This window comes from Cynoglossus semilaevis, chromosome 6 (assembly GCF_000523025.1).
Source record: "Cynoglossus semilaevis isolate Cse_v1.0 chromosome 6, Cse_v1.0, whole genome shotgun sequence".
Taxonomy (NCBI): Eukaryota; Metazoa; Chordata; class Actinopteri; order Pleuronectiformes; family Cynoglossidae; genus Cynoglossus; species Cynoglossus semilaevis.
The window spans coordinates 11,817,321-11,842,348 of NC_024312.1; the positions used below are offsets into that span (position 1 = coordinate 11,817,321).

Consider the following 25,028-nt stretch of genomic DNA (forward strand, 5'->3'; position numbering starts at 1 on the left):
AGCAAGCTGGGCACCACCAACCACACTTTGTATAAGGAGCCTGTCCTTTTGTTCCCAGACATGTTGACAACACCGCCATGGACATACATACAGCCAGCCTGAAGGACAGACACAGAACAGAGGATCAGCTGCACCTGACACCTCAGCTCAGGGGTGTCACCGGGGGGGCCACATCAGCAATACAGTTCCCCTTGAAGGGACGGTTATAACGGTAAGACTGTATAAATGTAACTACTCCATAACGTATTAATACATGTTTCGGCAATTAATTATTACTTATCCAAGTCACAAATATTGTTCAGTGCTGTGTAATGAAAAAAAACTCTGCTGCATGGACTTTATGAAATGCTTTTTATGCTCCCGCGGGCCATACAACATGACTTGGTGGGCCGCATTTGGCCCCCGGGCCTTAAGTTTGACACGTGCCGTAGCTGGTAAAGACATGCATGCACATAACTTTTAACCCGTGTGCTCACAAAGTTAATTAATTTTCCTAGGATAACTTCCAGGACCTTTAACCTTTTCAAATTTTCCATAATTTCCATGACAGGAAAAACTGGTTTTCCAGGACGTTGACGTACCGGTGTGACTGCAGCACAGTGAAAGTAGGCAGGTTCTGGCATCTCTGCTGGCAGCTTGGTCCACTGAAAAGTCTCCAGGTTTAGCTTCCACAAATCTGACAGGATCATCTCTCCATTATAACCCCCACATACAAAGGCCTCTGGGTAACAACAGAGAAGCACCTGGTTATACAGAAGGCTTTCAACTGTGTAGTGATTACAGTGTGTGTTTTACCTCTCTTGATCTGCACGCAACTGTGACAACGCCGGGCTGCAGGATATCCTGCCATTACAAAATGAATTTCAATTTTAAAAGTATATAATTTATCATTTTGTACCACACTAAAATTGTTAAGGTAGCAAATGTGTTTCACAAACCTATTTTTTCATGAGGTTTTGTGTGTATTTCTTCCCAGTAATTTGTCTCCAAGTTGTAGGCATGAATCTAAATAATCAAACACTTGTTAAAATGAATGCAAAACACTCAAATATATTATTGTGTGTGCATTTCTGACTCACTTTATCAAGAGGATATGATTTCCAGGAAGTCCCGCCTCCTAAAATATATAACCGTTGTCTGTCGTGGACCAGCTCGTGCCTGTACCTGTAAAGGGGCAATTATTCCATTTGAGGACGTGTCAAACAAGAGAGCTGTGACAACACCTGCTGTCTGTCTGTCTCTGTGACTGACCGCTCCTCTGGTAGGTCTGAGGGTGTGTTGTTGGGTTTGAGTTGCGTCCACTCCCTGGTGGTCAGGTCGAGCCTGTGAAGGTCAGTGCTGTAAAGGTAGCCAGTTGTTCCTCCGAACACATAGAGGTAGCCGTTGATGATGACCATTGCCTGGAAATGTAAAAATATGCAGAAGAACAAAAACAACAAAAACACACTTTAAAGTTATGTCTTGTATACATGTCGGACAACAAGTCAGAATACATTCCAATTGAAGTTCCAATCCATGATTTAAGTCAGGCTAGTATAATTTTCAGCCATGAACACTACGTTAGCATTAGACTTACCACTAGGTGGTAGCAAATGGCTATTTAAAAAAAAGACTCAGAGCTGAGGAAGGTCTTGAAGTGTCTTAAATGCCACCAAATCAGGACTGTGTTCAACTAAACAGGCAATAAAAACATGATAACACAGAAAAACAGAATGAAAGACAAAGAAAAAAAAACAAAGCGAAAGGAAGCAAAAAGGAGAACTCACTTAACAGCACATGACGTAACGGTGTGCAACCACAGGTAATAATCTGCGCTGGCTCTGTACCTGGCCGTAGATCTTGTTGGGCTTCTTTCCTCTGCAGTTGAGCAGATTCCATCGCTTGTACTGAATATTGCAAACATGGATATCGTTGCCATTATTTTCGCCAAATGGAATCCCGGTGCCGCCGAACACCAGCAGATTGTTGCCATGTAAAACTGCTGAAAGTGATAAAGAGCAACACTGTCACACTCTGAATTTAACACTGACCACAGTCCTAGTAAATCTCATACAAGGATGTAGAAATGAAAGTGAACCTTCCCAAACATGTTTGTTTGTTATGTATTTAGAGCAAATGTGGTGACTCTGAAGCTCATTCTTAGCCACATCAAGCTAATTAATCATGTATGTTAAAAAACACATTTCTGTTTTAACATATGATCTGTAGCTGGTTTACATCAGCTATAACTTGTACATTATATATATTACATTTTTGCTTATCTCTGCAGGATGTCTTGTGGTTCTTACCCGACATAGAGGCCAGTTCCGTGGGCATGTAACCCTCCGTATGCACCAGCTGCCATGAAGCTGTGGCGAAATGAAAGCGCCACAGCTCTCTGAACAGTGGGTAGTCTTCATTCTCTGAGCCACCTGCCTCGTCAAAATCAGGGTTGTAGCCTCCAAACACATACAGGTTGGTGCTGTCTGCGACGCAGCGGTGTCCACTGCGGGCAGGAGGTATGCAGTGTCCTGTGGGAGGATTAACGTAAGACACTAAAGGACATGGAGAAGTACTGACAAGTGTATGTGCACATTTTAACATTTGAAAAATGTTAAAAGACACAGGGTACACTACAGTAAAAGAATAGACATGGAGTAGATTACCTTCACGCAAAAATCTGTTTGGGATTCTAAGGTTGGGACAGGAATGGGAAAAGATTCGTCGAGCCTGAAGCCATCGAGCTCGCTTCTTAAAACCTGGAGGGACACAAAATGAAACACAGGCTGTCAATATTGATCCTGTGGACAACAAGGTTCATCCAGGACACACAAACTCATGAAAACAACAAATACATTTTCGCAAATATAAAGAAGTTATAGATGATTGAAAAAGACTCTTAAATTAAATGCAATCTTATCTGCTTATTTATTATCTAGACTAGGAGGTTATATAGTTTTATTTCGAAGGAAAATTGAAGTAAACAGGAAACACTGATTTATATTATGTGTCTGGATAAAACGTTAACGTTTTCTGCCTTGTGTTACCAGTAGTAATAGTTTATCATTGTCCATCACTGCACTTTAGTAAATAACAACAGTAGCAGTGAATCGACTCTCTTTTCCTGTCGTCTTCCGTAGCAGCAAAAGCTAATTCTGGCCGAAATCCGGTGATTGCTAACCCAGCTAACATCGTTAATTCATATGTAAACTTCCGTATTGCACCACAGACCAACAGGCATAACGGTGACCTTAAGGTTCATTTTTACTACACTGTGGTGGGCTGTCAGTGTGGACGAGGACTGAGTTGCTGCTGCTGTTTACAAACCCGAGTCTCTGATGGAAGGCCTCCACGACAGTTTCTCAAACTTGATGAGCCGATTGGAGGTCCTGCTGTTCTGAGGCGACGACATCTTAACGGTGCTAACACACACGGGGGGAAAGGCGGGTCACGGCCAGACAAGCAGCACAAGCGGCTTCACTTCAAAACGAAGCAGAGGCATGGGAACTGAGGCAGCCAAACAGAGCAGAAGACAGAAGACAGACGCTTCGCTTCCCCCTCCTTCTGCTGTTGTTGAAAGGAGGACACTCTTCTTTATTTGTATAGTGATTGAGCACGCAGGGCACATTATCGCCACCCCTTGGTAAAAACTGTGGATTGGAGGTCCCCGAGTTTAAAAACAGGAGCGCAGCTAGAGACTTCACATTCAGGTGGCGAGAGGTAAATTCGGGACATCTCCGCAGCAACAAGTCTTTTGGATTATTACACATTAGGTTAATACAGTGTGTGAATTTTGTTGTTTGTTTCTATTTGTGGACCTGCGATAAACTGGCTAACTGTCCAGGGTGTGCCCTGCCCAGTTGATAGCTGGGATTGGCTCCAGATGTGTCAACTATCTCCTAATCTTCCAATAAAGGCACATGAAATGATTGGGGTTTTTTTTGAGCAAGCAGAAGTGCAATGAACAGGCAGGCGGACTATACATACTGTAGCTCAGAGGTGACATCAAAGCTTGCGTGTACACGATCGACGATACGGACCAGGGGTCACCAACCTTTTTGGAACTGAGAGCTACTTCAAGGGCACTTATTAATACAGAGAGCTACTTGTTTGATACAGACTTCTTCAACAATGTATTAATAATTAGTTCTGGGGGACATACAATAGCAGACATTCTTCTTACCAACGTCATAGCACCCATTTGAATATCATTGCAAGTGGAACTGATTCAAAAAGCACAGTAACAGTATGTTTTTTGACCCTCTTGTTGATGAGTTTTATTTTGAGGACAAAGCCTGTGGGCAGCTTAAGTAGTCCACGGGGGCTACCAGGTCCCCCCGGGCACCACGTTGGTGACCCCTGCCATAGACTACCTTCCTAAAAAAAAATTATATAATGGTAAAATGGAGGTACAGTCAGTATGCTATTGAATTTATATGAACAATACATGACAGACCAGAAATCTTTTTACAACTGTTCTCTTCAGGGATCACCACAGCAGATCATCTGCCTCCATCTCAGCATAAATCAACGATCACGTGTTCTCCTTGGTTATCTTATCAGCATTGTTCAAAGCTAAACTGCTTGAGGTTGGTGCTTATTTTGTTTCTCTTATCAGAAGGTCGAAAGAATTTAGAAAACTATGAGTAAATCAGTGAGTGCATTGATTGCATTTGGAAGTGAGGAACTCCAGATCAGTAGACAACAGTAGTGACATCTAGAGTGCAGTTTTTTAGGTTACCTTTTTTTTTTCAAGCTTGGATAGGAGTCTGAATGTGTACAGAATTGTGCAAGAAAGAGTTTTCTTATCACTGCAACAATTCAAGAGTGCAGTATCACCTCAATGCAATCAAGATATTCATGCAAGCTACAGCCAGAGCTGTTACATTAGCTACGACAGTCGGATTACAGGTGATCAATTTAACCAGCCCACAGTGGACCAGATGATTGAGTTTGGTGTTTAAGTTCATATTCACATCCATTGGTGTGGTCATCAACCAAAATTAATTTTAATTGAATTTCTATTTAAAGTAATCTTTATAACATGATAATTAATGGAAAGGTAAATGATCTAACTATAGATCTATACAATGTTCTTCCATTGACCCGACTCTCTGGCCTTGTATCAGAAACCTGTGGTTACGTATATGAACTATATCTGAACTGTGATAAGTGACCGAGACAGAACTGTACTAAATTCAGTTAGTCTACGTGGCTGCCCTGCGTCTGATGCTTTGAACTGAAGGTGAGATCAGACTCCATATGAGGAGCCACAACTCTGTGTTAATATGCCTGTTTTAGAATGTTTAGGACCTAACAAGCTTATAGATCTAGGTATAATAGACAGACTTTCTTTTGATTACTGAATAGCCTTTGAAATAAAACACGTACCAGGAGAACATCATTAATTCTCTCGTAGACGTTCTCATTACACGTAAACTTAAATGATTGCAGAAAGGATCAAAGCAGTGTTATGCGCTTTAATAGATGACATTGACAGTGGTGTTGTATTCTATGGAGCACATGTCTACAACCGAGCTCCTCCTTCTCTGCAGCTCTTGTCGCTGGAGGTTGATGTCACAACAAGCAGAGTCCTCAGGACAGGACGCTAGGTAGAGTTCAGAGTCTCAGACGTACCCAGGAAGTCTTACACGAACATAGGAAAACAAAGTGGACAATGCTGCGTTCAGGTTCTTGTTTATGGAGAATTCTGGAAGACTGTTGAGAACAGTTTATCCAAACTAAAAGTCAAGGTAGAGCCTCATCACCGCCGCAGCATTTTTACATCACTTAGTAGGAATACAAAATATGTCGTCTCCAAGTCCAGGCAAGAGGCGAATGGACACCGACGTGGTAAAACTGTATCCTTTCTCAGCATAAACAGGGCGAAACCTTTAAATTAAACTAACAAAAGAAAATTTTACACTATATCCACTCTTTTGTGTGTAAATAATGTATCATTACATTCTGAATGTAAAAATGTTCTTATGTGTGTAAATGTGTTTTCTTGTCAATGAGCGTGTAAAAAGTGAGCGACGTTTACACACGGAGATGTTTACGAGTAACTCTTTAACGTTAGCTCAATTAAGTTAGCACAACAGGCTGTCGACACATGTCCAGCAGAATTTTTCCCAGTTTTAGTAGTTGACAGTCGGCGTTTGCCCTCTTAATGTGTGTATTTCTTCTTGTCTCAATTAAACGACAATTAACAACATGGTTTGTAGCAAAATTAAGCTGACTGTTTTAACTCCGTCAGCTCCAGGGACGCTGTTAGCTGGAGCTCAATAGCATTGCAATAGCCTCTTTTACGACCAGAAATTGGAATTGAATTGTCACCGGGCTGACAGCACAGAGTAAAAAATAGTGACGACTTCTTTCAATTTAGGAAACACTTCTTTGCAACATCTCTTCTACAATGTTGGGATCTATGAAAATGAACACATATGCAGCTAAGTGTGTGGTGTGCTAACACCTGGAGAGCAAACGAGGTCGATGGAGCGAGTCGAGGTCTAACAAATGACAGAGGAAAACAAGGTACATTAGTTATTGCACAAGAGGAAAGTGATAAAATGGCTTTGGAAGTGCATGCTTTGCAGTTCTGTTCTCGATAAGTGACTGGGAGCAAAAGTTCCAATATAAAAGTTGAAAGAACATGATATGTTTACAGCGAATAAGTGACCGTTGCATATCATGTGTTGTAGTCTAAAATATGCATTTCCATTGGAAATGAAAAAGAACCTGGGATGTGTATATCACTGTACATGTTACTGGCTTAATAACTATTGTTCCATCCATTATGAAAAAAATATTATTTCGGGGAAACTGCGCTTAAATTCGACTACTGTTGGTTCGAATAAATGGTCAGTTTTGTGTTTTGGAGTCGTCGTGTTTAAGTGCTTTTTTGTTTTTTGGCTGCTGCAGCGCAGTTTGCTGAACTTTGCGTGGAGGCTTTTATGACAACGTGAGCTGCATTGTTTTGTTTTCGTCCTGCAGCTAGAGGCTGCTCTCTGATTGGTTAGCCTGTTACCATCCGGAACAAGGCAAGGGGCGGGGCTCCGCACAGCTGATCGGGTAACAAGAAGCATGATGTTGGGGCCGTGGGCTGGGAGAACAGCGTGTTGTTTTCCTCCTCAGGACGGTCAGCAGGATCACATGATTAAGTGATTAATCATACTGGTCAGTGATAAATAAAAATGAATAAACCTATATATTGTGAAAGAAAAAAAGATGGTGAGGCACAATGCAATGAAAGAAGGGCTTAAGACCATGATAAACATTTTTTTCTAACAAAAACAAAGAGCTTTAAAATGGAATTAGTAGTATATAACATATATGTAATAAGAATATACCTCCTCAATTTAAATCATGAAATCTAAAATTGTTTAAATACCATACATATGCATATTAAATGAGCAATAAACAAGGGGGGAAAAACTTGATTAACTAAAAGTCAGTTCTAAATTGCAAAAATGGGGATGTTTTGATGATCTTAAATTGATGTTGACAATTCAATTCCCAACACTGCTACAACTATATCCAATCCAATTTAATTTTACACTTCATTTAAAGTACAATGAATTTAAAAAGCTGGTAGCAACTGTGGCAGGCAAAGGGTAGTAATTTGTTTTGTATTTGAGATATGAGAGACATGATTGCCTCAAGCATTACACTGCTGTTGTTGTACTGTTTTCCTCCTGATAGGTATTTGATTTCTCACTCATTCTAATGTGACCAATGCTTCCTTTCAAGTTAATTTTCTGTGAAAATGCATTGTCTGCCTTGCTTCTCCGTCCCCCCCGATCCATCTCAAGTGGTGAGAGATGTTTAGTAAAAAAAAAAAATCCACTCTTATCTAGGGATGTCCGATATTAACTGTTTTCTGATATCCGATGTGCCGATATTGTCCAAACAATTCATTTCCGATTCCAATATAAACCGGTACCGATATATGCAGCCGTTTGCCCCAAAACGTTTTCATTATCGGACAATTCTAGGTAGTTAGGTGGATAGATGGATAGATAGATATAACTCAATTGATCTCTTGGGAGTTCCCTTTAGGAAATTAAGGATTTCCAATTACTTCCAAAAAGCTTTTACAGTCTCATCTGCTTTTTAAACTTATGATTGACAGTTTTGTAATCTTGTGTCTTTTGTGTGAATAGTTAAGTTGTTGGAATCAGCAATGAATGGATTTATGAGAGCTTGATGAAACAAGCTGCAGTAGTTCCTTATTTTTTACCCTTTTATTCATCTGTCATTTTGCGTTAGTCAGGTGGCTTTCACCGCACTTCAGGTATGACACAGTTTCTCCACTATCAAGAAAGACCCCCAAGTCCAAGTTTTTTTCCGTGTTGTGTAATTCCACTCTCTGTTCATACCTCAACATGTTGTTCTGATCTGTCTTGTTTGTGTCGTTTTGTTGCTAAGGACATCTGTTTTGCCGCTGCTGGCGTGCTTGTTTGCGTGTTATTGATCCCAAATCTGACCTCTGACCAAGCTCACAAACATAGACCCGTGAATGATGTTTGTACCAGATGTGTCTTTTCTTAACCCACTGTCAGCATTGAGAGCAAACACGAGGTGACCATCCTGAGTGGACTCAACGAGTTTGTGGTCAAGTTCCATGGACCGCCTGGAAGTAAGACTCCATAGACAGCATTCTCATTACCCAGCTACTCTTTTATCTGATGCTTTTCATTGTTGTTAATGGAACTTATCAGGTGTGTATAGACACAAACGTCCTACATTTAAAAAGTCAGAATCTTGAGTATGTGATCTGTTGGGACATTTTAAACATGCATGTTTGTTTAGGAAGAAAGAGTCATATGACAATGTTACCTGTCATGTCTTAATCACAGGGCATTTAGAGATTAATCACAGTTAGTCATGCTGCAGTATGTTGTAGAAGTATGAATTTAAATTAGTCATGATCAATCAACATTTCTTATGACAATGTTTTGTCGTATGTTGCTGGGCCAGAAAGATATAGATTCATGGCGTGGGTTCATTTTATTTTGCTTTCTCTTCTTCTCTAGCGATTACAAATGTAACAGCTCTTTGTTTCAGGAAGATCTGTGTTTGAGAAACTTTAATGATGTCACTTCTTTCAGCACCGTATGAAGGAGGAGTGTGGAAGGTTCGAGTAGACCTGCCCGATAAATACCCCTTTAAATCACCATCGATAGGTGAGAAATATTCAGATGTTTTTCTTTCTTCTCATCTTTATCACCAAGATTTATTGGTTTGACTAGATGTTTCCTAAAAGCTTTTCATAATTCTTTTGTTTTTTTTACAGGTTTTATTAATAAAATCTTTCACCCTAACATTGATGAAGCGTAAGTTTAGTCATTTCAAATTGAATCATGCATTAATTCAGCCATACTAGCCCCTGCATGTATGTTATATAATCATTTTAATAATTAATAACTGTATTTTATGCATTTCCTGCCTTTTGTAGCACAGTAAACTGTTTAGTCATAATGGTAACAAACTGTGTTGGCATCTCACCCAGCACAGCTTCTTTAGCTTTGACTTTAGTCACATTGTTGTTGTTTTTCCTGTTGGCAGGTCAGGCACTGTGTGTTTAGATGTCATTAACCAGACATGGACTCCTCTCTATGGTAGGTCACAGCCACAGCTTTTACTGTCTGTTTCAATAACTGAGTATAATGACCAAAAAAACGTAACATCAAGTGAGCTCCCTACACCTACACCAGTGTTTCTCTATTATTTTCTGTCACGCCCCCCTTGCCCCTGCGACCCACACCCCCACGAACTGAAATACTATTGAGAACCTAATAACATCCGAATATCCTAATCCTAATACACCCAAATGCCAGGCACGTTTGAGCTGCTGGGTGAACACAGTAGGGCACGCTAAATCCATCTTAGTGGCTTTTTTTCTGCTGAGGACTAAGATTGTAGACTCTTCACACTCTAAAAATGAGGTTATCTGGACACACTTGAGATGACCAGATGTTTGAATGTGTGTGTGTCTGTATGTGTGTGTGTGTGTTTGAATTGTTTGTCTCTTTACGTGGTCCTAAAATGTACTGTTAATTGCCCAGGGTTTACCCTACTCTTGCCAGCTGACACCTGGGATCGGCACCAGCTCCTTCCACAACCCTTAAAATGACTAAACTGAATGAGATGAATGAAATTCAGATTTTTTTAAATATTTTTTGTTAAACCAATGACTCACAGCAGTGTTAGAAGTGTTAGAAAAAAATAATAGCTTGCAAGTGGCCAAAATTTTACTAAAAACTAGCTAAGACTTTCCTAACAACTACCCAGTGCTGACACGTATGACAGAGAGTAAACAATTCACTAAGCAGATGGGGCATTCTCTACAGCGCTTGGCTAAGTAAGGGCTGCATGATTAGATATGACGATGACTGTAACTCACCGAGCTGTTCAAAACAAGCCTTGTGTATAAAAAAAAAAACATTTAGCTGCAAATCACATAGAAAAGATTTGTTGGTCCGGTTTTGGGGTGCTGACGTTTTTCTCTCTTTCTCCTTCATCCACCAGATCTCACCAATATCTTTGAGTCCTTCCTCCCTCAGTTACTTGCCTACCCCAACCCCATCGATCCCCTGAACGGAGACGCGGCTGCCATGTACCTGCACAGACCAGAGGATTATAAACATAAGATCAAAGGTAGTGCACACAGGTCACAGGTCTATGTAGGTTCTCAGTCATCCAGGTCATTAAATCCAAAAATCTTTAGGTGTATACTGTGTGTGACCTATTAAAGAGCATGACACCTGTTCAGGCACATCTTACACCTGTGATTCCCAATCACGCTAGTGTGCCTTGAGAGATCAAAGAGTGTACTGTGGAAACACATCCAGTTCCACGTAATTGGTCAGAAAACTAATATGGCTTAACTGCAAATCATTTGGTTTTGTTTGTTTATAGGACATCAAAGGCCAGAACAATGAAATACTCTTCCACTAGGTGGCAGCCGATAGCTATAAAAGTAAAAAAAGACAGAGACTCATAGCTGTTGAAAAAGTGTAACTTTCTTCAATTCCTGCCAATAAAGGGTTGTGTTCAACTAAACAGGCCCAAGTTATATACTGATACATGGAATTATTTAGAAGAATCCCGAACCTTATGCATTCATCCTTCTTTTCCAGAGTACATCCAGAAATATGCCACAGAGGAGGCACTAAAGGAGCAGGATAAAGGAGGCGGAGACTCATCGTCAGAGAGCTCCATGTCAGACTTTTCAGAGGACGAGGCTCAGGATATGGAGTTGTAGTGAAGGAACAGATCTGGTCCACTTTCACTCTCAACAGACCTGTATTAATATCTAAGACATTTTTTACAGTGACACTATTTTTATTGCTTCATAGGGATTTGCAGTATGACATTGCAAGAATATTCTCCCTTTAGGAATTTGTGAGCACGCGTGTCTCTTCACTCTGACGGAGCCCGTTTTGGATAAAATAACAGAATCTCAGTTTACAAATCTCTGTGGCTTCATCAAAGCTTTTACACCAAGTTTGAATAGAGACCGACAGGAGGAGCAGTGGGATCACCACCAGAATCAAAACTAGACCTTTTAAATTTAGTTTTTTTGAAACCACAAACTACATCAGTGCATCTTATCTGTTGTACCTATTTCTATGTTTCTTATTTAGAGTTTTTTTTAAGAGTTTTACTGATCCATCAGGCATCCTTTTTGTCTTGGACAGAGGTCTACAACATGACAATCCACCGTCCTGAGCTCTTGGAGCTCTGACTTGGAGAGCCTAGACAGCCACTCTTGTTCTTTGTAAATATGTCACATGTCATTTTTGACCACACCGCTTCACTGACAGGACTGCACTTTTGCAGAGCTGCTAACATCACATTCATCGCTGTTCAACCTGAGTGTGGTCCACAACAACACCACTGCGTATCGGCGCATATACATGTAGTATATGAAGGTGAACTGGGAAGAAAGATGGCTGTGGCTATACCGGCTGCTGACGCTCAGCAGAAGTGAAGGAGGTGCATCAGAAAAATGATGCTTCTCACGTCCAACATCGTTTCCTCTTCTTCCTCTCCGTTTTAGGAAAGTATTTGTATTCTTTAAGTTTTGCTGTGTATCGTGGCATAACACAGAAGTAAAGTGAGTGTGTAGGGCTTTGTGGCATTGTACGGACACAAGCTTGCCCTGTGAGCCGTGTTCAACTGTTCTCGGTGTTAGACTTGTGTAGGGGTAGTTAGTTCTTTGCGGGTTCTTTTTCCTCTATAATGAAGAATGGTTTAAAACTTGTGTAACACACTAGAAGACTAATTGTCCTGTAACGCTGAGAAGAATTATTTCATATCCGTGTGTGGATCACTTCTTTTTTTTTTTTTTTTTGAGTTAAATCAATATCACAGAGACCTGGCGCCCTTTGGAGCATTCATCAGGCACGGAGCCTTACGGATATGCACAAAGTATACAAGTATGTTACTTTTTCTTTTATTTTTATGTGAAACTAAAAGTAAGTTTCATTTATTACCATTGGAATTAGCAGTTTGTTTTCTGCAAAACATGTTCTAAACTTGAATTAATACTGTCTTTATATTTTAGAAGAAGATCAGACTTTTTTCTGTAGTGTCTTCATTTGTGAATGACATAGGTTAATAAAACTTATGGAAAATAATGCTGTATTTGTGAAATAGTTCTGATGGCTCAAAATAACCTTTATAAACAAATATATGTTGGTGTAGCTCTTAGGACAATGTTATGCTGAAGAAACAACACAACAACATCTGGATCCATCAATGTGTTGTGTGTATTTGTCTTTGCCATTGAAGAAAACCTACTTGATTCTTATAATTTCTTACAGGATCAATTAATTTTTTTGAATCACTATCATAAAAAAATGTATTCTTTTCATATAATCACGTGCAGCGAATCTACTCTGTAATGCTGCCCTCTGTTGGTGGGGACACATTTCAACATGCTACGGTTGAGGAAATGATGTGTATACTGTAAGAAAATCCCCAATGTCTGGATGTAACCCGGCAGATTGGGTTCTACACTTTTTTTAATGCATAATTTGTCATTGGCTTGACACTGATATTTCTGAGCCTTTTAAAGTAATATTCGTTGTATCACTAAGTTAGTTATATGTAGTAAATATCACTCAAACAAAAATATTGATTGGTATTGTGTTTGTTTGCTGTCCAGACAAATTTAATAAAATAGATATGTCACCCATAAAATTGCTAAAAAGAAAATTTTGAAAGTTATTCTAGCCATTGTTTACTGATATCCTCACAGATACATCAAATATTACTAAACTCTTACTTAAATCATTTTTAAGTGCTGGCTGCTCCAGTGCACGTCCGGTGCGTAAAGGCGAAGAGGGAGGAGGAAGATGAGGATTATTATTCTGTCGATGGGTTTAGACCTCACCACCAACTCATCCTCAACACAGATGGAAGCCAGGATGGAGGGAGGGATAGCGGGGAATAGTACCACGACTGGAAATCTGGAAAGAAGTTTATTTCATATTTGAAGTCAGCTGTTCCTTACAAGAGCCTACACCACTCTGATCTCCGACTGTGATGAATCTCTGGATGTCTGTGACAGTTTCTTTCCATTTTTTTCTACTGACCAATTGCTCGGAACAGAGATTACAGCATTTTAAGGTAAGAAGCTACAGAGTACATCCTAAAGAACAACAGGAATATTTCTTCACAGAAATATAGGCTAACATAGTTTACTCACTTAAGAAATTAATCACTAAGAAACAGTCTATAGCGGCCAACTTAAAACAAGGAATTTATAAAGAGTAATTGTATGTGTGATATTGAGAGTTCCATTCCAAAATAACATTGGCCGTTATCTACCCTCTACTTTAGCAGCGCACAGTTACAGTCACCAACTTATTTTGCCGACAATGTTACTGTTTTTTCCCTTCTTTTTTCTGCTTACAGTCTGTAACAGACAATGTTAAAGAAAAGAACACAGTCTCTCCGTCTATCTGTCTCTATCTTTCTGTGTCCCTCCCTCACCTTTTCCCTCACTCTTTCTCTGGAGCCTTTGAGTCTATCGATCTTTTCCGGAAATGGGAAGATGAGACCTGCTTTGAGACCCATTTGGAGCATCTCAAAAAATCACTTAGCCCATCATGCCCTACGCTGAGGGGATCAATTTGAGCTGCAGATTCGCTCATTTCCCAAGAACAGACTAGAAAATTATCATTGATACCAAATCTGAAAACAAAACAGCAAATCAGTAATTCCAACATTGAGAAAAAAAATATTCACCTTTGATTATGGTCGACATTATCGTTGACCTCAGGTCACATGAGCAGGGCCATAAATGGTTTATATCTACTGTATGTAATGATCTATAAACAATCCTCCTGTTCTGTGTATGGCACTGGTAGTATTCACTGTCACATCAGGGCATCAGTGAATTACCATATGGCCATAAACAGAGTAGGGACAGACCCACACTGCCTAAGCTTTACCACGTGCTCGTAGAGTGAGCGTAAAACAACAGGCGGCTCTTCCAGTGTTATCCGTGCCCATTTTGGCACTTGCACATTTTTGCTTCTTTTGTCTTCGAGCAATCGTGTGTAGTACCACCATGGGACAAGGACTTTTTTAAACCTACTCGATGCAGGTTCAGATCCATCAAACGATCCCTCTCGGATATCAGCATCGGTGGTCCATCCCCGAGACCGCAGCCATGTAACCTGATCTCCAGTGGTCCCACAGACTCCAACGTGTCCTCTACTATCATCACAGGACAGATCACAGGAAGAGGATACGTTTGTTTCTAGACTTCAGACACTATCACCTTATGCCGTGGACGACGGGAAATATCACTCCTTTCTTACCTTCGACAAAAATATCAACCCACGTCCACAGACTCTTGCAGTAAAGGAAACATTTGTAAATATTTGCAATTCCTTATCCTGCGTTCCTTAGATCAGGGGGTCCCAACCCCTGGTCCGGGGACCGGTGCCGGTACATAGGTCATTTGGTACCAGTGGGACACGGTAAAAAAAAAAGTACTTTGGTGTTACTAATAAGTCAAACAGTTTTGTTTTGTTTTTTTTTCCTTTTAATGAAATGGAGAAATAGAAAATCAAGGAATGAAGCCGCTGTCTTCAACAATAAGAATAATCAGTCTCAGTGAGGTGAAGATGAAGCCTCCAGAAACGGGAGATGAAATTTTCACGGTGTTTCGGCAAAATAAAATTAGCTTTCTGCATTTTGCGTAGGGACATGTAGATGGACAGTGGATACACAGTGACCGTCATTCTAAAATGAGTAAAAGTCCATGAATCAATTGCGCTATTGTGATTAAGACATTAGTTTTGGATTCTATCAGTTCGTCCAGCTGGTGTTTTTTAATACAACAATATCTTTTATGTTTGTGTTATTAGTACACACAGAAATCACATTTTAAAATGTTTATCGTTAAACCAAAAGAAGTCTGACAAAAAATGCACATCCACGGACAAAAGCTGAATCTTCATGATGTTGAAGTTCAGCTGATAAGATCATATCACGTTCGAGGGCATCTGTCTCTGATTCCCGTGGTTTTAATATCTAAGAAACACATTAAATACAGTAAAACAATGTAATTATATACACACACACACATATATTTAAAACAAAGTGTGTGTTCTTTACCTGTAGTAGCTGGGTTTAAAGGGCCCACTTTTACTGATCCCCAGGTACTTGGCCTGGCCATCAGTAAGTTCAGTAAGGTGAGCGTCAAATGACGACAAGTGAAGGCTGGCCACGTATTCATCTGAAAATATCATGCAGACATTGTCCTTTATAGTTTCCTATAGTGAACTGAGTGAAAGGTAATGCTGGATTCAGCGTCGCAGGACTTGCCCATCTTTTTCGGCAGCAGGTAGACGTCCTTTTTGTACCGTCCCTCTGGAGCGTTGTACAACTCAATGAGAGCCAGAGCCTGAAACACATCTACGGTGACTGAGGGCAGCCTGGTTTTCACTACATTTGATATACAGTGAGACTTCAAGATACGAGCTCCCTGGAATATACGTTTTTCAAGTTATGAGTAAGCAACTTTTACATGACATCCCGTTACGAGTGCTCAGCCGAGCTCCATTTTTTCATTCCACACTGTTCCATTTTTACCAATAATATAAAATGTTTTCTTAATAACTATTATTTTATATTGTCAATATACTTGTTTATATCTATGTTTTTCAGCCCCACTGTATGTATACATAGTATTCTATGTCTGTGAACGTACCTGAGCTACTGCAGTAATGGAGAGTACAAATGATGGCACTGTGGAGCAGCTCAGATTCAGCAACCGACCCTGAATAAAAAGGCATTACTGTTGTTATTAGTGGTAGTAGTAGTAGTGGAAGTAGTGGTAGTAGTAGTAGTAGTAGTAGTAGTAGTAGTAGTAGTAGTTGCAGTAGTTGCCTCATTACCTCAGCCAATAGAATGATCCTCTTGCCATCAGGCCAGATGATGTGATCCACCTGAGGCCTCAAATGTTCCCACTTCAGGTCTGCAGTCTGTAAACTCAACTGAGGGCAGACAGTGGTGAACATGTTAGTGTTTTTTTTTTTTTAGTGAAGCAACACTAGAAGTCAATAAATAGTGTAAACTGGTCTTTTGTTTTTTACCAGATCTATCTCTGTGTTAGAGTGCCCCATGTTGCAGACAATGCAGCCGTTCTTCATCCTGTCCAGATGTTCCCTCAGAACCACACCTTTATTGCCTGAAGAGAAATGACCTAAAATGAATGCAACAAAGCTGGCATCTCTAACAGATAGGTTTATCCCGTGGTACTTTCTTAGAATTGACTTTAAAAGTAATACAAGTAAAAAAAAAAAAAAAGGTAAATATCTATCCATCCAGAGTACTTACCTGTGCAGGTGATGACCAAATCCAAGTTTCTGACAATTTCATCAAGTTTCATCACTTTAAAGCCATCCATGCTGAGGATTTAGAAAAAACACATCTATTTTAATGTAACCTGAAATCAGATGAGAGTTGAGGAACAAAATAAACCAGGACCATTACTCAGTCATGAAACACATACCAGGCCTGAAGAGCACAAATGGGATCTATTTCTGTCACGTAGACAATGGAGCCCAGCGCTCTGAGGGCAGCACAGCAGCCCTTGCCGACCTTCAGAGAGGAAACAAGGTCAGGTTCCAGTCGTTCAACTGAACGACGCAGACGCCGTGATGTGTTTACTGACCTCACCGTATCCACACACCACCACCTGTTTTCCCCCGAGCATGACACCAGTAGTTTGCTTCAACCTGTAAGCAAGTTCAACACAATCAGGTCCGTGCTGCCAAACATCACAGCACTTCACGTGCTCAACGTCACCACAGGCGTCCTCACCCGTCCAAGACGGACTCCCTGCAGCAGTACAGGTTGTCAAACTTCTGTTTGGTCACTGAGTCGTTGACGTTGATGGCTGGGACACACAGTTTGCCGGCCTTTGAAAGCTGGTACAAGCTGAAGCCCGGAGACAGAGAGACACACGTGAGATGAAGTTTCTTCGTGTTCTGTACAACCACGGAGATGAAACTCACCGATAGACACCGGTCACACTTTCCTCCACTATCCCTTTGATTCTCTTGAACAGGCTTGGGTACTTCTTAGAAATCCAGTGGGTCATGTCACCTCCATCATCCAGAATCTGACGTCATTCAACAAATGACAAATTTATGTATTATATTTTCTAGAAATGTAATTTATTTATTGTTATTGATTTAAAGTAATATTTCATTTTTAAACATATTTATTTCCTTAGATATGTAACTGTCAGAATATCTTATCTGACAGTTCAGTGACTGTAGATTAATCACAATCATAATTAATCCTCATTATAACCCATCATGAATAATCATAATAAGACAAATTCACATGGATAAAAATGAAAAAGAAAATTGTATGTTATATGAGTGTCTTTGAAGACCACTGAATCTGTATAATACAAATATTATTAATATTTAGTAGTATAGTCCCTAACAATCCATCTGAATATAATATATTTCTGTTCCGTATGTACAATAATCTATCTCTGATTTTAGAGCTAGCATGTTCAGAAAGTCTGTTTTTGTTTTCTTGAGGTGGTAATGAGGGGCTCATCATAGGGATGGAGAGTCCCCTCTGTACAGTATGTGTAAATTACCATGTTGGGCTCCCAGCTGTCAGTCCTGACACACTTATCAATACACCACCAGAAATCCTCTTCTGATTCTCCTCTCCAAGCGAACACTGGGACGCCTTAGAAGAGAAAAGGAACAAGAATCCAGTGTCACGTGATTCTTAGATCACGAAATGTCATAAGTTTAGGCTGTTGTAAACTAAGGACCCCCTGTATTGAAAGTTGTTGAATGTCAGAAATAATACATTTACTGTATTTTCCAGACTATAAGTCCCTTCGGAGTATAAGATGCATCAGCCAAAAAATGCATATTGAAGAAGAAAAAAAAACATACATAAGTCTTTACAGAGTATAAATCGCACCAGCCAGCTAGAGTGCCCTCTAGTGGCTGTCGGTGTGAACAAAACGTACATTACATATATTACATATTACATATATAAGCCACACCTGAGTATAAGTCGCAAACCCAGCCAAAGAATGAAAAAAGGTGCAACTTATAGTCTGGAAAACATGATAAATACAAAATACAATAAGCCTCAGTGCTGCCCCTTGTGGTCTTACAATGTATAAAATAATAAATAATATGTAGCCTTTCAACCATGTAAATAACAAAGGATATATTAATAGTAATTTACAATGGGACTTTGTTGTTCAGAATATTTATCTGATAAAATTTGAGTTCAAACTCCGTTGTTTTAAATAAGTGTCTTCATACCAATTTTTGCTGTATTTCTTCTGTTTTGTCCAGAGTGTGTATTAAACAGAGACAGACTCCTGGGGCATTTGTGTTTCATGCCTCATTTGACAACAGGATGCCATCAATAACACGTGACTTCATCTGAAGGTTCTGTAGTTTTTTCCTGTCGTGTTTATGTCCTAAACACGGTATTTTTGCACGCTTTGATGTGTTCAGTGAGTGTCCAGTGTGCGGTTGTACCTCCTTCAGCCAGAGCAGCAGCAACGGTGTTCTGGGTGGAGAAAATGTTACAGGCTGCCCAGCGACACTGAGCACCCAGTGAACACAGAGTCTCGATCAACACCTGCAAAGCCACAAAGGTTCAGGTTCAAGGTTTAATCTTCAGTTTCATCATGTGTATAGAAGCTAAAGTAAGATTGAACTGTGATTATTTTAATATAACCAAAAATATGATGGACTCACCGCTGTCTGTGCTGTGATGTGTGTGCAGCCCACAATTTTGGATCCAGACAGAGGTTTCTCCACAGCCGCCCTCTTCCTTAGGACCATCAGGGCTGGCATTTCTAATATTGGACATAAAGCATTAAAGCAGAAACATTAAGTGTTAATGTCCAATTAATCTTATTATCTTCTGCTTCTTCTTCCCTTCTCAGGTCTTCATGTAAACATTTATTTTTAATTAACAAAAAATGCTGTTGGTATAAGTATCGGTATCAGACATGGACAAAGTTGTACCGCGTCATCCTTAATAGACATATTATAAACTCTTACAACCCTTACTTAATACAGTCTCCACCCATGTGAATATCAACAGCAATTCCTATTTGTAGAAGGATTCTTTTTAACCTTGTTGGGCAATTTCTATCTCCTTGCGTCCAAAATCAGCATGCTTGATATTTTTGATGCAAAAGTCAGAGAAGCCCTTGGAAGTCTTCTGAACTTTGTTTTTTGGAGATGGTTCATCCTCTGAGCTGTCACTCCCTACTGGAATAGAGAAAGAAATAAAACAAATTTAGAAAAACACTTCTGGATCTGATTCTTCCATGTCATAGCCCACACAGACTAATGGAGAGGTGGAAAGACATTACTTTATATACTGTATTTTCCTGACGTTTTTTCATCCTTTGGCTGGGTTTGCGACTTATACTCAGGTGCAACTTATTCAGTATATTAAAATATATAATTTCACATGTTCGTTATTTTCACACTGACAGCCACTAGAGGCCACTCTAGGCTTGTATCTGCTAGTCCTGTAAGTTGCACTTGTACTCCGGTGCAACAAATATCTTTGTTTGTTTTTTTCTTCTTAATTATGCATTTTGTGGCTGGAGTGACCTTGGTCAGGGAAGTGTCCTACCATTTGTATACCATAACATACCTTTTCAGTTTGGAGTAGAAATGCTAATAAAACAAGATCTTTTAACAGCATTTTGAACTAATTATAAAGTAATTAATTATAAATATAACTAAGGTTATATTTTTGAGGGTAGGAGGAAACCAGGCACACTAGGGGAGAACATGGAAACCACATATAAGACTAGAAATCAAACGCGGAAGTGATCTTCTGGCTGCTAACTACATTTCCCACCATGTAGTCCATGGAAATACTAATGGAAAAAAAATCCAAATAATTTTATATAACATTTTTTGGATGTTTTTTTTTTTTTTTAAAGTTTCCTAGTTATTTGCTCTAAATGCATTTTCCAGTCCATACCTGAGCTGGTGCTCTCAACAGACAGAGAGCTCCGATTTGTTGACTTGGTGTGGTGGTGTTGGTGGAATTCTTTTTTCTGGTCAGTCAACTGTATTTGCTGTCAGGACAAAAATATATGCATTACACTTGAGAACCTGTATATAATAATAATAATAATAATAATAATAATAATAATAATAATAATAATAATAATAATAATACAATCCCTTAAACATCCCACAATCGTGAAGTTTACATGAGTGTTTGCAAATAACACAGGCTGCCACACGAGGGCCCCATTGGGAGTATGTGGTTCCTCTGGGAATGGACCTATTGGGACTCCCTGCTCTCTTCTTTTCTTCATTTATTTTTAATTAATTTAATACACTAGTTGGCGCCTCGTATTCGCGGTAAAATGAAATTTATACGACACAGGAAGAATAAATCCTGCTACAGTGACGATAACGCCAGCCAAACGTGTATCTTCTTTATTCTTACCACAGGTCAGTAAATACACACTCAGGCAGGTGTACATACTTTATATGGGTCGAATGTGTGACTAGTAATTAGCTGTGTACGTACGAGCTAAAGTAACCGGTTATCGAGAGAGGGTTGATGCTAAGTGAGAGTGGGAATGTATGCTAAGTGGCTACTGCTAAGCGGACCTGTACAGTAGTGAGTGAAGAAGCACAAATGTATGCTGGTGTTTATTAATGAATATGTTTTTTTAATGACATTTTTTTCGTCAAACTCCCATCTAATACAGTCCAGTGTTTGTAACACTGTTTTATGACAACTAGATAAATCAACTTGAGAGCTTGTTTTCTCAGTCTAAAGTCCCCTTTAAAATGTAGTCCAACAATATGTGTTCAATGAAAAATAGGGTAAAATATATGAAGAATTGAGTTCTTTATATTAACGAATTTGGCTATTTGTCATATGCTCCTGATTCAGAATTTTGTATAATAAAAAAACAATATTTGTATTTTAAATAATCTCTGCTAGGTTTTTAGGAATTTGGTTTCTTAAAAGTGTTGATTTTAGGTACATTTTCTGATCGTTCAAATCTTAATATTTATATAAGCTATGACATAATGTATCAATGAGCCATAAAATAAATAAAAAAACATGTATAAACCCAAAGTGTTTTTAGGAAAAAAGGAGTTTAAGGGAAGCAGTTTGCTTAAACTTTAACACGGATGTCTATAAACTGTTACTTGTCGTGTGATTGTTAACCCAATGTTCTCTGACAGGGTTTACAGAAGTAACATATTGTATTTTCAAGTTGGCTTCTGTGAAAGTATACGAAAGATTTTTCATGCCTTCTTTTTTCCTTTTGCCATTGGCTTGTTTAAGTGTAAGCAAGTTTAATTGTTTCTCTTTTTCTTTCTTTCTTTTTCTCTTCTTGGAAAAATAACATTAAAATGTATTCCGAAAAAAGAAGATAATGCAGTATTTAGAAAATTGTGTCTAAATTATTCAAATTAGAAAGTTAAAAGGTATTTACTTCATTTAAAATAGATTTTAAAAATGTCACTCTGTGACTCTAAATAATTCTAAAAAGAGATTTCCGTCTTAAATAGGACCTGTACAAATAAACCAGTGATACCTTGATACAGATGGACTGCACTGCCTCCTCGTCCTTGGCTTTAGTTATGTTCACCAGACTGTAAACTTTCTTCATGCTTCTGGCAGGCTGCTGCTAAAGCTGGGAGTGAGCCTTGTGCTGATGAATTGAATCACTCTGTTGAACTTATTATGCTGTTCCCAGAGCAATGCTTAAACCACACCTTAACCCCACAGAGGCAGGTTACAGGTGGAAAGACAAAGGGGCATAATGTAGAATAGAGGAGTCTTTGTGAAGACTGATGATGGACGGGAAACCAAGAGAGTTCTTAGGAGACAAATGTTAATGTAGTCGAGGCCGGAAATGTATGTGAATATGAACGGTAACCATCAAGTTAGACATTACTGCAGAGTAGAATGTTGAAACCTGCAGAAATATGGCCATAAACTAAAACAGTGAAAATTACTCACACTAACCTTTACAGCTGCATCGAGAGACACATTTTGTTATAATAAATCAGATAATACAGTTTCTGTTCACTCAGTCTTATTTTGTATTTCATTCATTCTCAGCACAAATGATTTAATTTGAAAAGGTTAAGTTATTTTCCAACTACTGTAGAAACGCTGGTCAAAATAAAAGTCTATGGAGGGCTTCTTTAAAACAGGGAAAGAAGAGCGAGAAAACTTATTTAAAGTGCCTCATGTGCAATCCCACAACTTTTGTTATACCCTTTATATTTTGTTATAAAAATGTTGTCTTTTCACCTTTCCTTGAACTGAACGTTATATTTTGTTTTAAAAATGTTTATTCTGTGTCTTTTCACCTTTCCTTGAACTGAACAACGACATTATTGTCTGTTGTGAATCTTGTTCAATGTACAAAAAAGGTTTGTGTGTCATGGAACTACAACAATTTTTGGATTTGTAATGCCCCACCCCCACCCCCCAAAAAAAGCCTGTAATTACTACCCTGTAGTGGAACAAGGACTGGGATGTAATCGGAGAATTACAATCAAATCTCAGGCGGGGCGGGGGTGTGTTGAACAAGCACCAATTTCGTTCTTACTCACACCCTAACAAGAAAAGGTGAATCGATTAAATGAAAGTTTCTATTCAGATTAATTAAAGGGTAGCTGTAAATTAATCACAACTAATCATGAATAATCACAAACATAATTTATCATAATTAATCAAGGTAAATTGACTTTCCTAAATTTCCTAAATGACAAAAAAACTTGTTTTCTGTACGTTTAGAAATAAAAGCAGGTACAGTTTGTGTTTTGCACCTGTTTTTATTTGTAACCAATGCACATGATAAAAATTATTAGTAAAAATATCAAGAATAACATTATGAAAAATATAACTCAAATCCTGCCAATAATATGCGTATATTTTTCATATTGTTGTATATACCAGTATATAAGTATTTTATATATATTTATTATAGCCATTTCAGTCATTACTGTGAGTGTTAATGTTGACTTGTACGTATTGAGAGTTGCCTCCAAACCTCTGTGAAGATGTTGTCCACAACAACATGAATCTGTCTACAGCCTCTCACAATCCATCTGACAACTGTTTCATTCAGTTTTTTGTACAAGATATAATTGAGTAGTTTTGTTTAATATTTTCATAATCACATTCATAATTTTCTTTCTAAAGAATTCTCTTATAGTTTGTACCCTTTCTTCCTCTGCTATAGCCATCCTTAGCAGACCTGCTCTGTCAAGGGCAAAGGGTCACATGACAATTTAATGTCCGGCGACAGGATGTGGTCATAGTTGCCCAGAAGGTGGATTCCAGCCTCACTGTTTAATGTCAGTGGTGTCAAGTGTTTGATGTGTGTTTTTTCTGTGGTGTGTTTTCTGTTTAACCGGTGTTTAGATACAACAGAGGAGTTGTCTGGGATCATTTTACCTGATATTGAGTTGTCTGCCATGCAGTTGTATCAGGTGCTATGTTAAAAATCACTATTTTCATTCAGTTTCTTTGCATTCAAAGCCCATTGCCCTGGTACCATCACAGGACTGACTGATATGTGATGACCTTGTCAAACAACTAAAGTTTCAGTTCCAAACCCTCCAGGTTTCTAAAACAACCAGGCATGTCAGGTTCAGTGGAACCGCCAATGCCATGTAAGAATACTTTGTGCAGTGAAGCGGCAATGCTGTCAAAATAGAGGTAGGCCACACATTGAATGACACATTAGGCTTGTGTGCTTTAAACCAGAGAGTGCAGTGCAATGCAGTATTTGCGTAAGAGTATGAACAGACTGAGAGCAGATTGATGATTCCTGTGGACTCACAACATTCAACAGCGTCTTCACTCACCATGTCAGTCTTCAAGGCCTCAGTGACCTGTTCTTCTCTCTCAGACATTTCTGTTTCCTGAGGAGCTCGCCTGCTCTCTGCAGCCTTCAGCATCTTCAGCAGGTCCGGGCTTCCTTTTACCACCGGCTCTGGAGAGTAGGACCTGACCTTCTCTGGCCCTCCGTTCAGCACGTCTCCCTCTTCCATCATTTTCTCAGGGTGACCTGCAGTTATGGACAGTGCCTGCTGCTTATCCTCAGACAAGTCTTCACTTGTGTACTAGGATTGTGACTTGCAGTTTAGGTATACACAACCTGCATAGGGTTGGTACTTCCTCATGATAGGTGTGTGTGCTTTTACTCTAAACAACAGCTGCTTTTGTGTTTCTTTGAAATATAAAATAGATGATAATTAGTCTTGGCTGCAGTGTGTACAGAGTAAACACTGACTGTAAGAGCCATTTTAGGACACGGAGGAGACAGGTCACAAAGATATAAAACACTGAAAATCATTAGGAAAGAAAATGCATGGTGCCACCAGTGGAGACGTTGACATGGACCTTCACTCACTTCCTTGCATTGTAAATGTGTTAAAGCAAGTTAAAGGAAATGCTTTAACCCTTTTGCTCTGTAGTGTCCTCAGACACCACTGTGGACCTGC

At 39.2% G+C, this 25,028-nt stretch overlaps 3 protein-coding genes across 6 annotated transcripts in view; 1 reads left to right on the top strand and 2 right to left on the bottom strand.

The window, feature by feature from the left end:
* Nucleotides 1–3,904, bottom strand: part of LOC103380190 (kelch domain-containing protein 10-like) — a 5,288-nt gene extending 1,384 nt beyond the window's left edge. The window contains exons 1-10 of the mRNA XM_017032825.2: nt 3,307–3,904; nt 2,646–2,738; nt 2,289–2,510; nt 1,827–1,981; nt 1,252–1,400; nt 1,080–1,164; nt 939–1,005; nt 796–843; nt 582–721; nt 4–98 (exon numbers count right to left, since the gene is read on the bottom strand). Of these exons, the coding sequence (XP_016888314.1) occupies nt 4–98; nt 582–721; nt 796–843; nt 939–1,005; nt 1,080–1,164; nt 1,252–1,400; nt 1,827–1,981; nt 2,289–2,510; nt 2,646–2,738; nt 3,307–3,391 (1,139 nt within the window). The 5' untranslated portion in view covers nt 3,392–3,904. The remainder of the gene's footprint in view (nt 1–3; nt 99–581; nt 722–795; nt 844–938; nt 1,006–1,079; nt 1,165–1,251; nt 1,401–1,826; nt 1,982–2,288; nt 2,511–2,645; nt 2,739–3,306) is intronic.
* Nucleotides 3,905–5,271: 1,367 nt separating this feature from the next.
* On the top strand, nt 5,272–13,110 carry LOC103380165 (ubiquitin-conjugating enzyme E2 H-like). The gene is made up of 7 exons (XM_008312003.3): nt 5,272–5,840; nt 8,541–8,617; nt 9,090–9,164; nt 9,275–9,314; nt 9,547–9,599; nt 10,510–10,638; nt 11,121–13,110. The coding sequence occupies exons 1-7, from the start codon at nt 5,788–5,790 to the stop codon at nt 11,243–11,245; spliced, it is 552 nt and encodes a 183-aa protein (XP_008310225.1). The 5' UTR covers nt 5,272–5,787; the 3' UTR covers nt 11,246–13,110.
* Nucleotides 13,111–15,031: 1,921 nt separating this feature from the next.
* Nucleotides 15,032–24,639, bottom strand: LOC103380166 (S-adenosylhomocysteine hydrolase-like protein 1). Of its 4 annotated transcripts, none has more exons than XM_025055942.1 (17): nt 24,390–24,639; nt 20,512–20,608; nt 19,644–19,781; nt 19,260–19,360; nt 19,038–19,140; nt 18,125–18,219; nt 17,523–17,629; nt 17,329–17,445; nt 17,180–17,243; nt 17,018–17,106; nt 16,843–16,913; nt 16,599–16,693; nt 16,401–16,499; nt 16,214–16,282; nt 15,829–15,907; nt 15,619–15,739; nt 15,032–15,534 (listed from the first exon to the last, which is right to left on the bottom strand). In XM_025055942.1, the coding sequence occupies exons 1-17, from the start codon at nt 24,576–24,578 to the stop codon at nt 15,528–15,530; spliced, it is 1,641 nt and encodes a 546-aa protein (XP_024911710.1). In that variant the 5' UTR covers nt 24,579–24,639; the 3' UTR covers nt 15,032–15,527. The 4 variants fall into 4 exon arrangements, with proteins under 4 accessions (XP_024911710.1, XP_024911712.1, XP_024911711.1 ...); XM_025055944.1 differs by lacking the exon at nt 24,390–24,639 and adding an exon at nt 22,100–22,785; XM_025055943.1 differs by lacking the exon at nt 15,032–15,534 and having other exon boundaries at nt 15,615–15,739.
* Between the last annotated feature and the right edge of the window lie 389 nt (nt 24,640–25,028).

Excerpts from the sequence above, each read along its gene's own strand:
- LOC103380165 (XM_008312003.3), top strand. The coding sequence starts at position 5,788 with ATGTCGTCTCCAAGTCCAGGCAAGAGGCGAATGGACACCGACGTGGTA. Across the intron at positions 5,841-8,540 it reads GACACCGACGTGGTAAAACT|CATTGAGAGCAAACACGAGG; the intron begins GTATCCTTTCTC and ends ACCCACTGTCAG. Across the intron at positions 9,165-9,274 it reads CTTTAAATCACCATCGATAG|GTTTTATTAATAAAATCTTT; the intron begins GTGAGAAATATT and ends TTTTTTTTACAG.
- LOC103380166 (XM_025055942.1), bottom strand. The coding sequence starts at position 24,578 with ATGATGGAAGAGGGAGACGTGCTGAACGGAGGGCCAGAGAAGGTCAGG. Across the intron at positions 19,141-19,259 it reads ACATCACAGCACAGACAGCG|GTGTTGATCGAGACTCTGTG; the intron begins GTGAGTCCATCA and ends GTGGCTTTGCAG. Across the intron at positions 17,630-18,124 it reads ACAGCTGGGAGCCCAACATG|ATTCTGGATGATGGAGGTGA; the intron begins GTAATTTACACA and ends GAATGACGTCAG.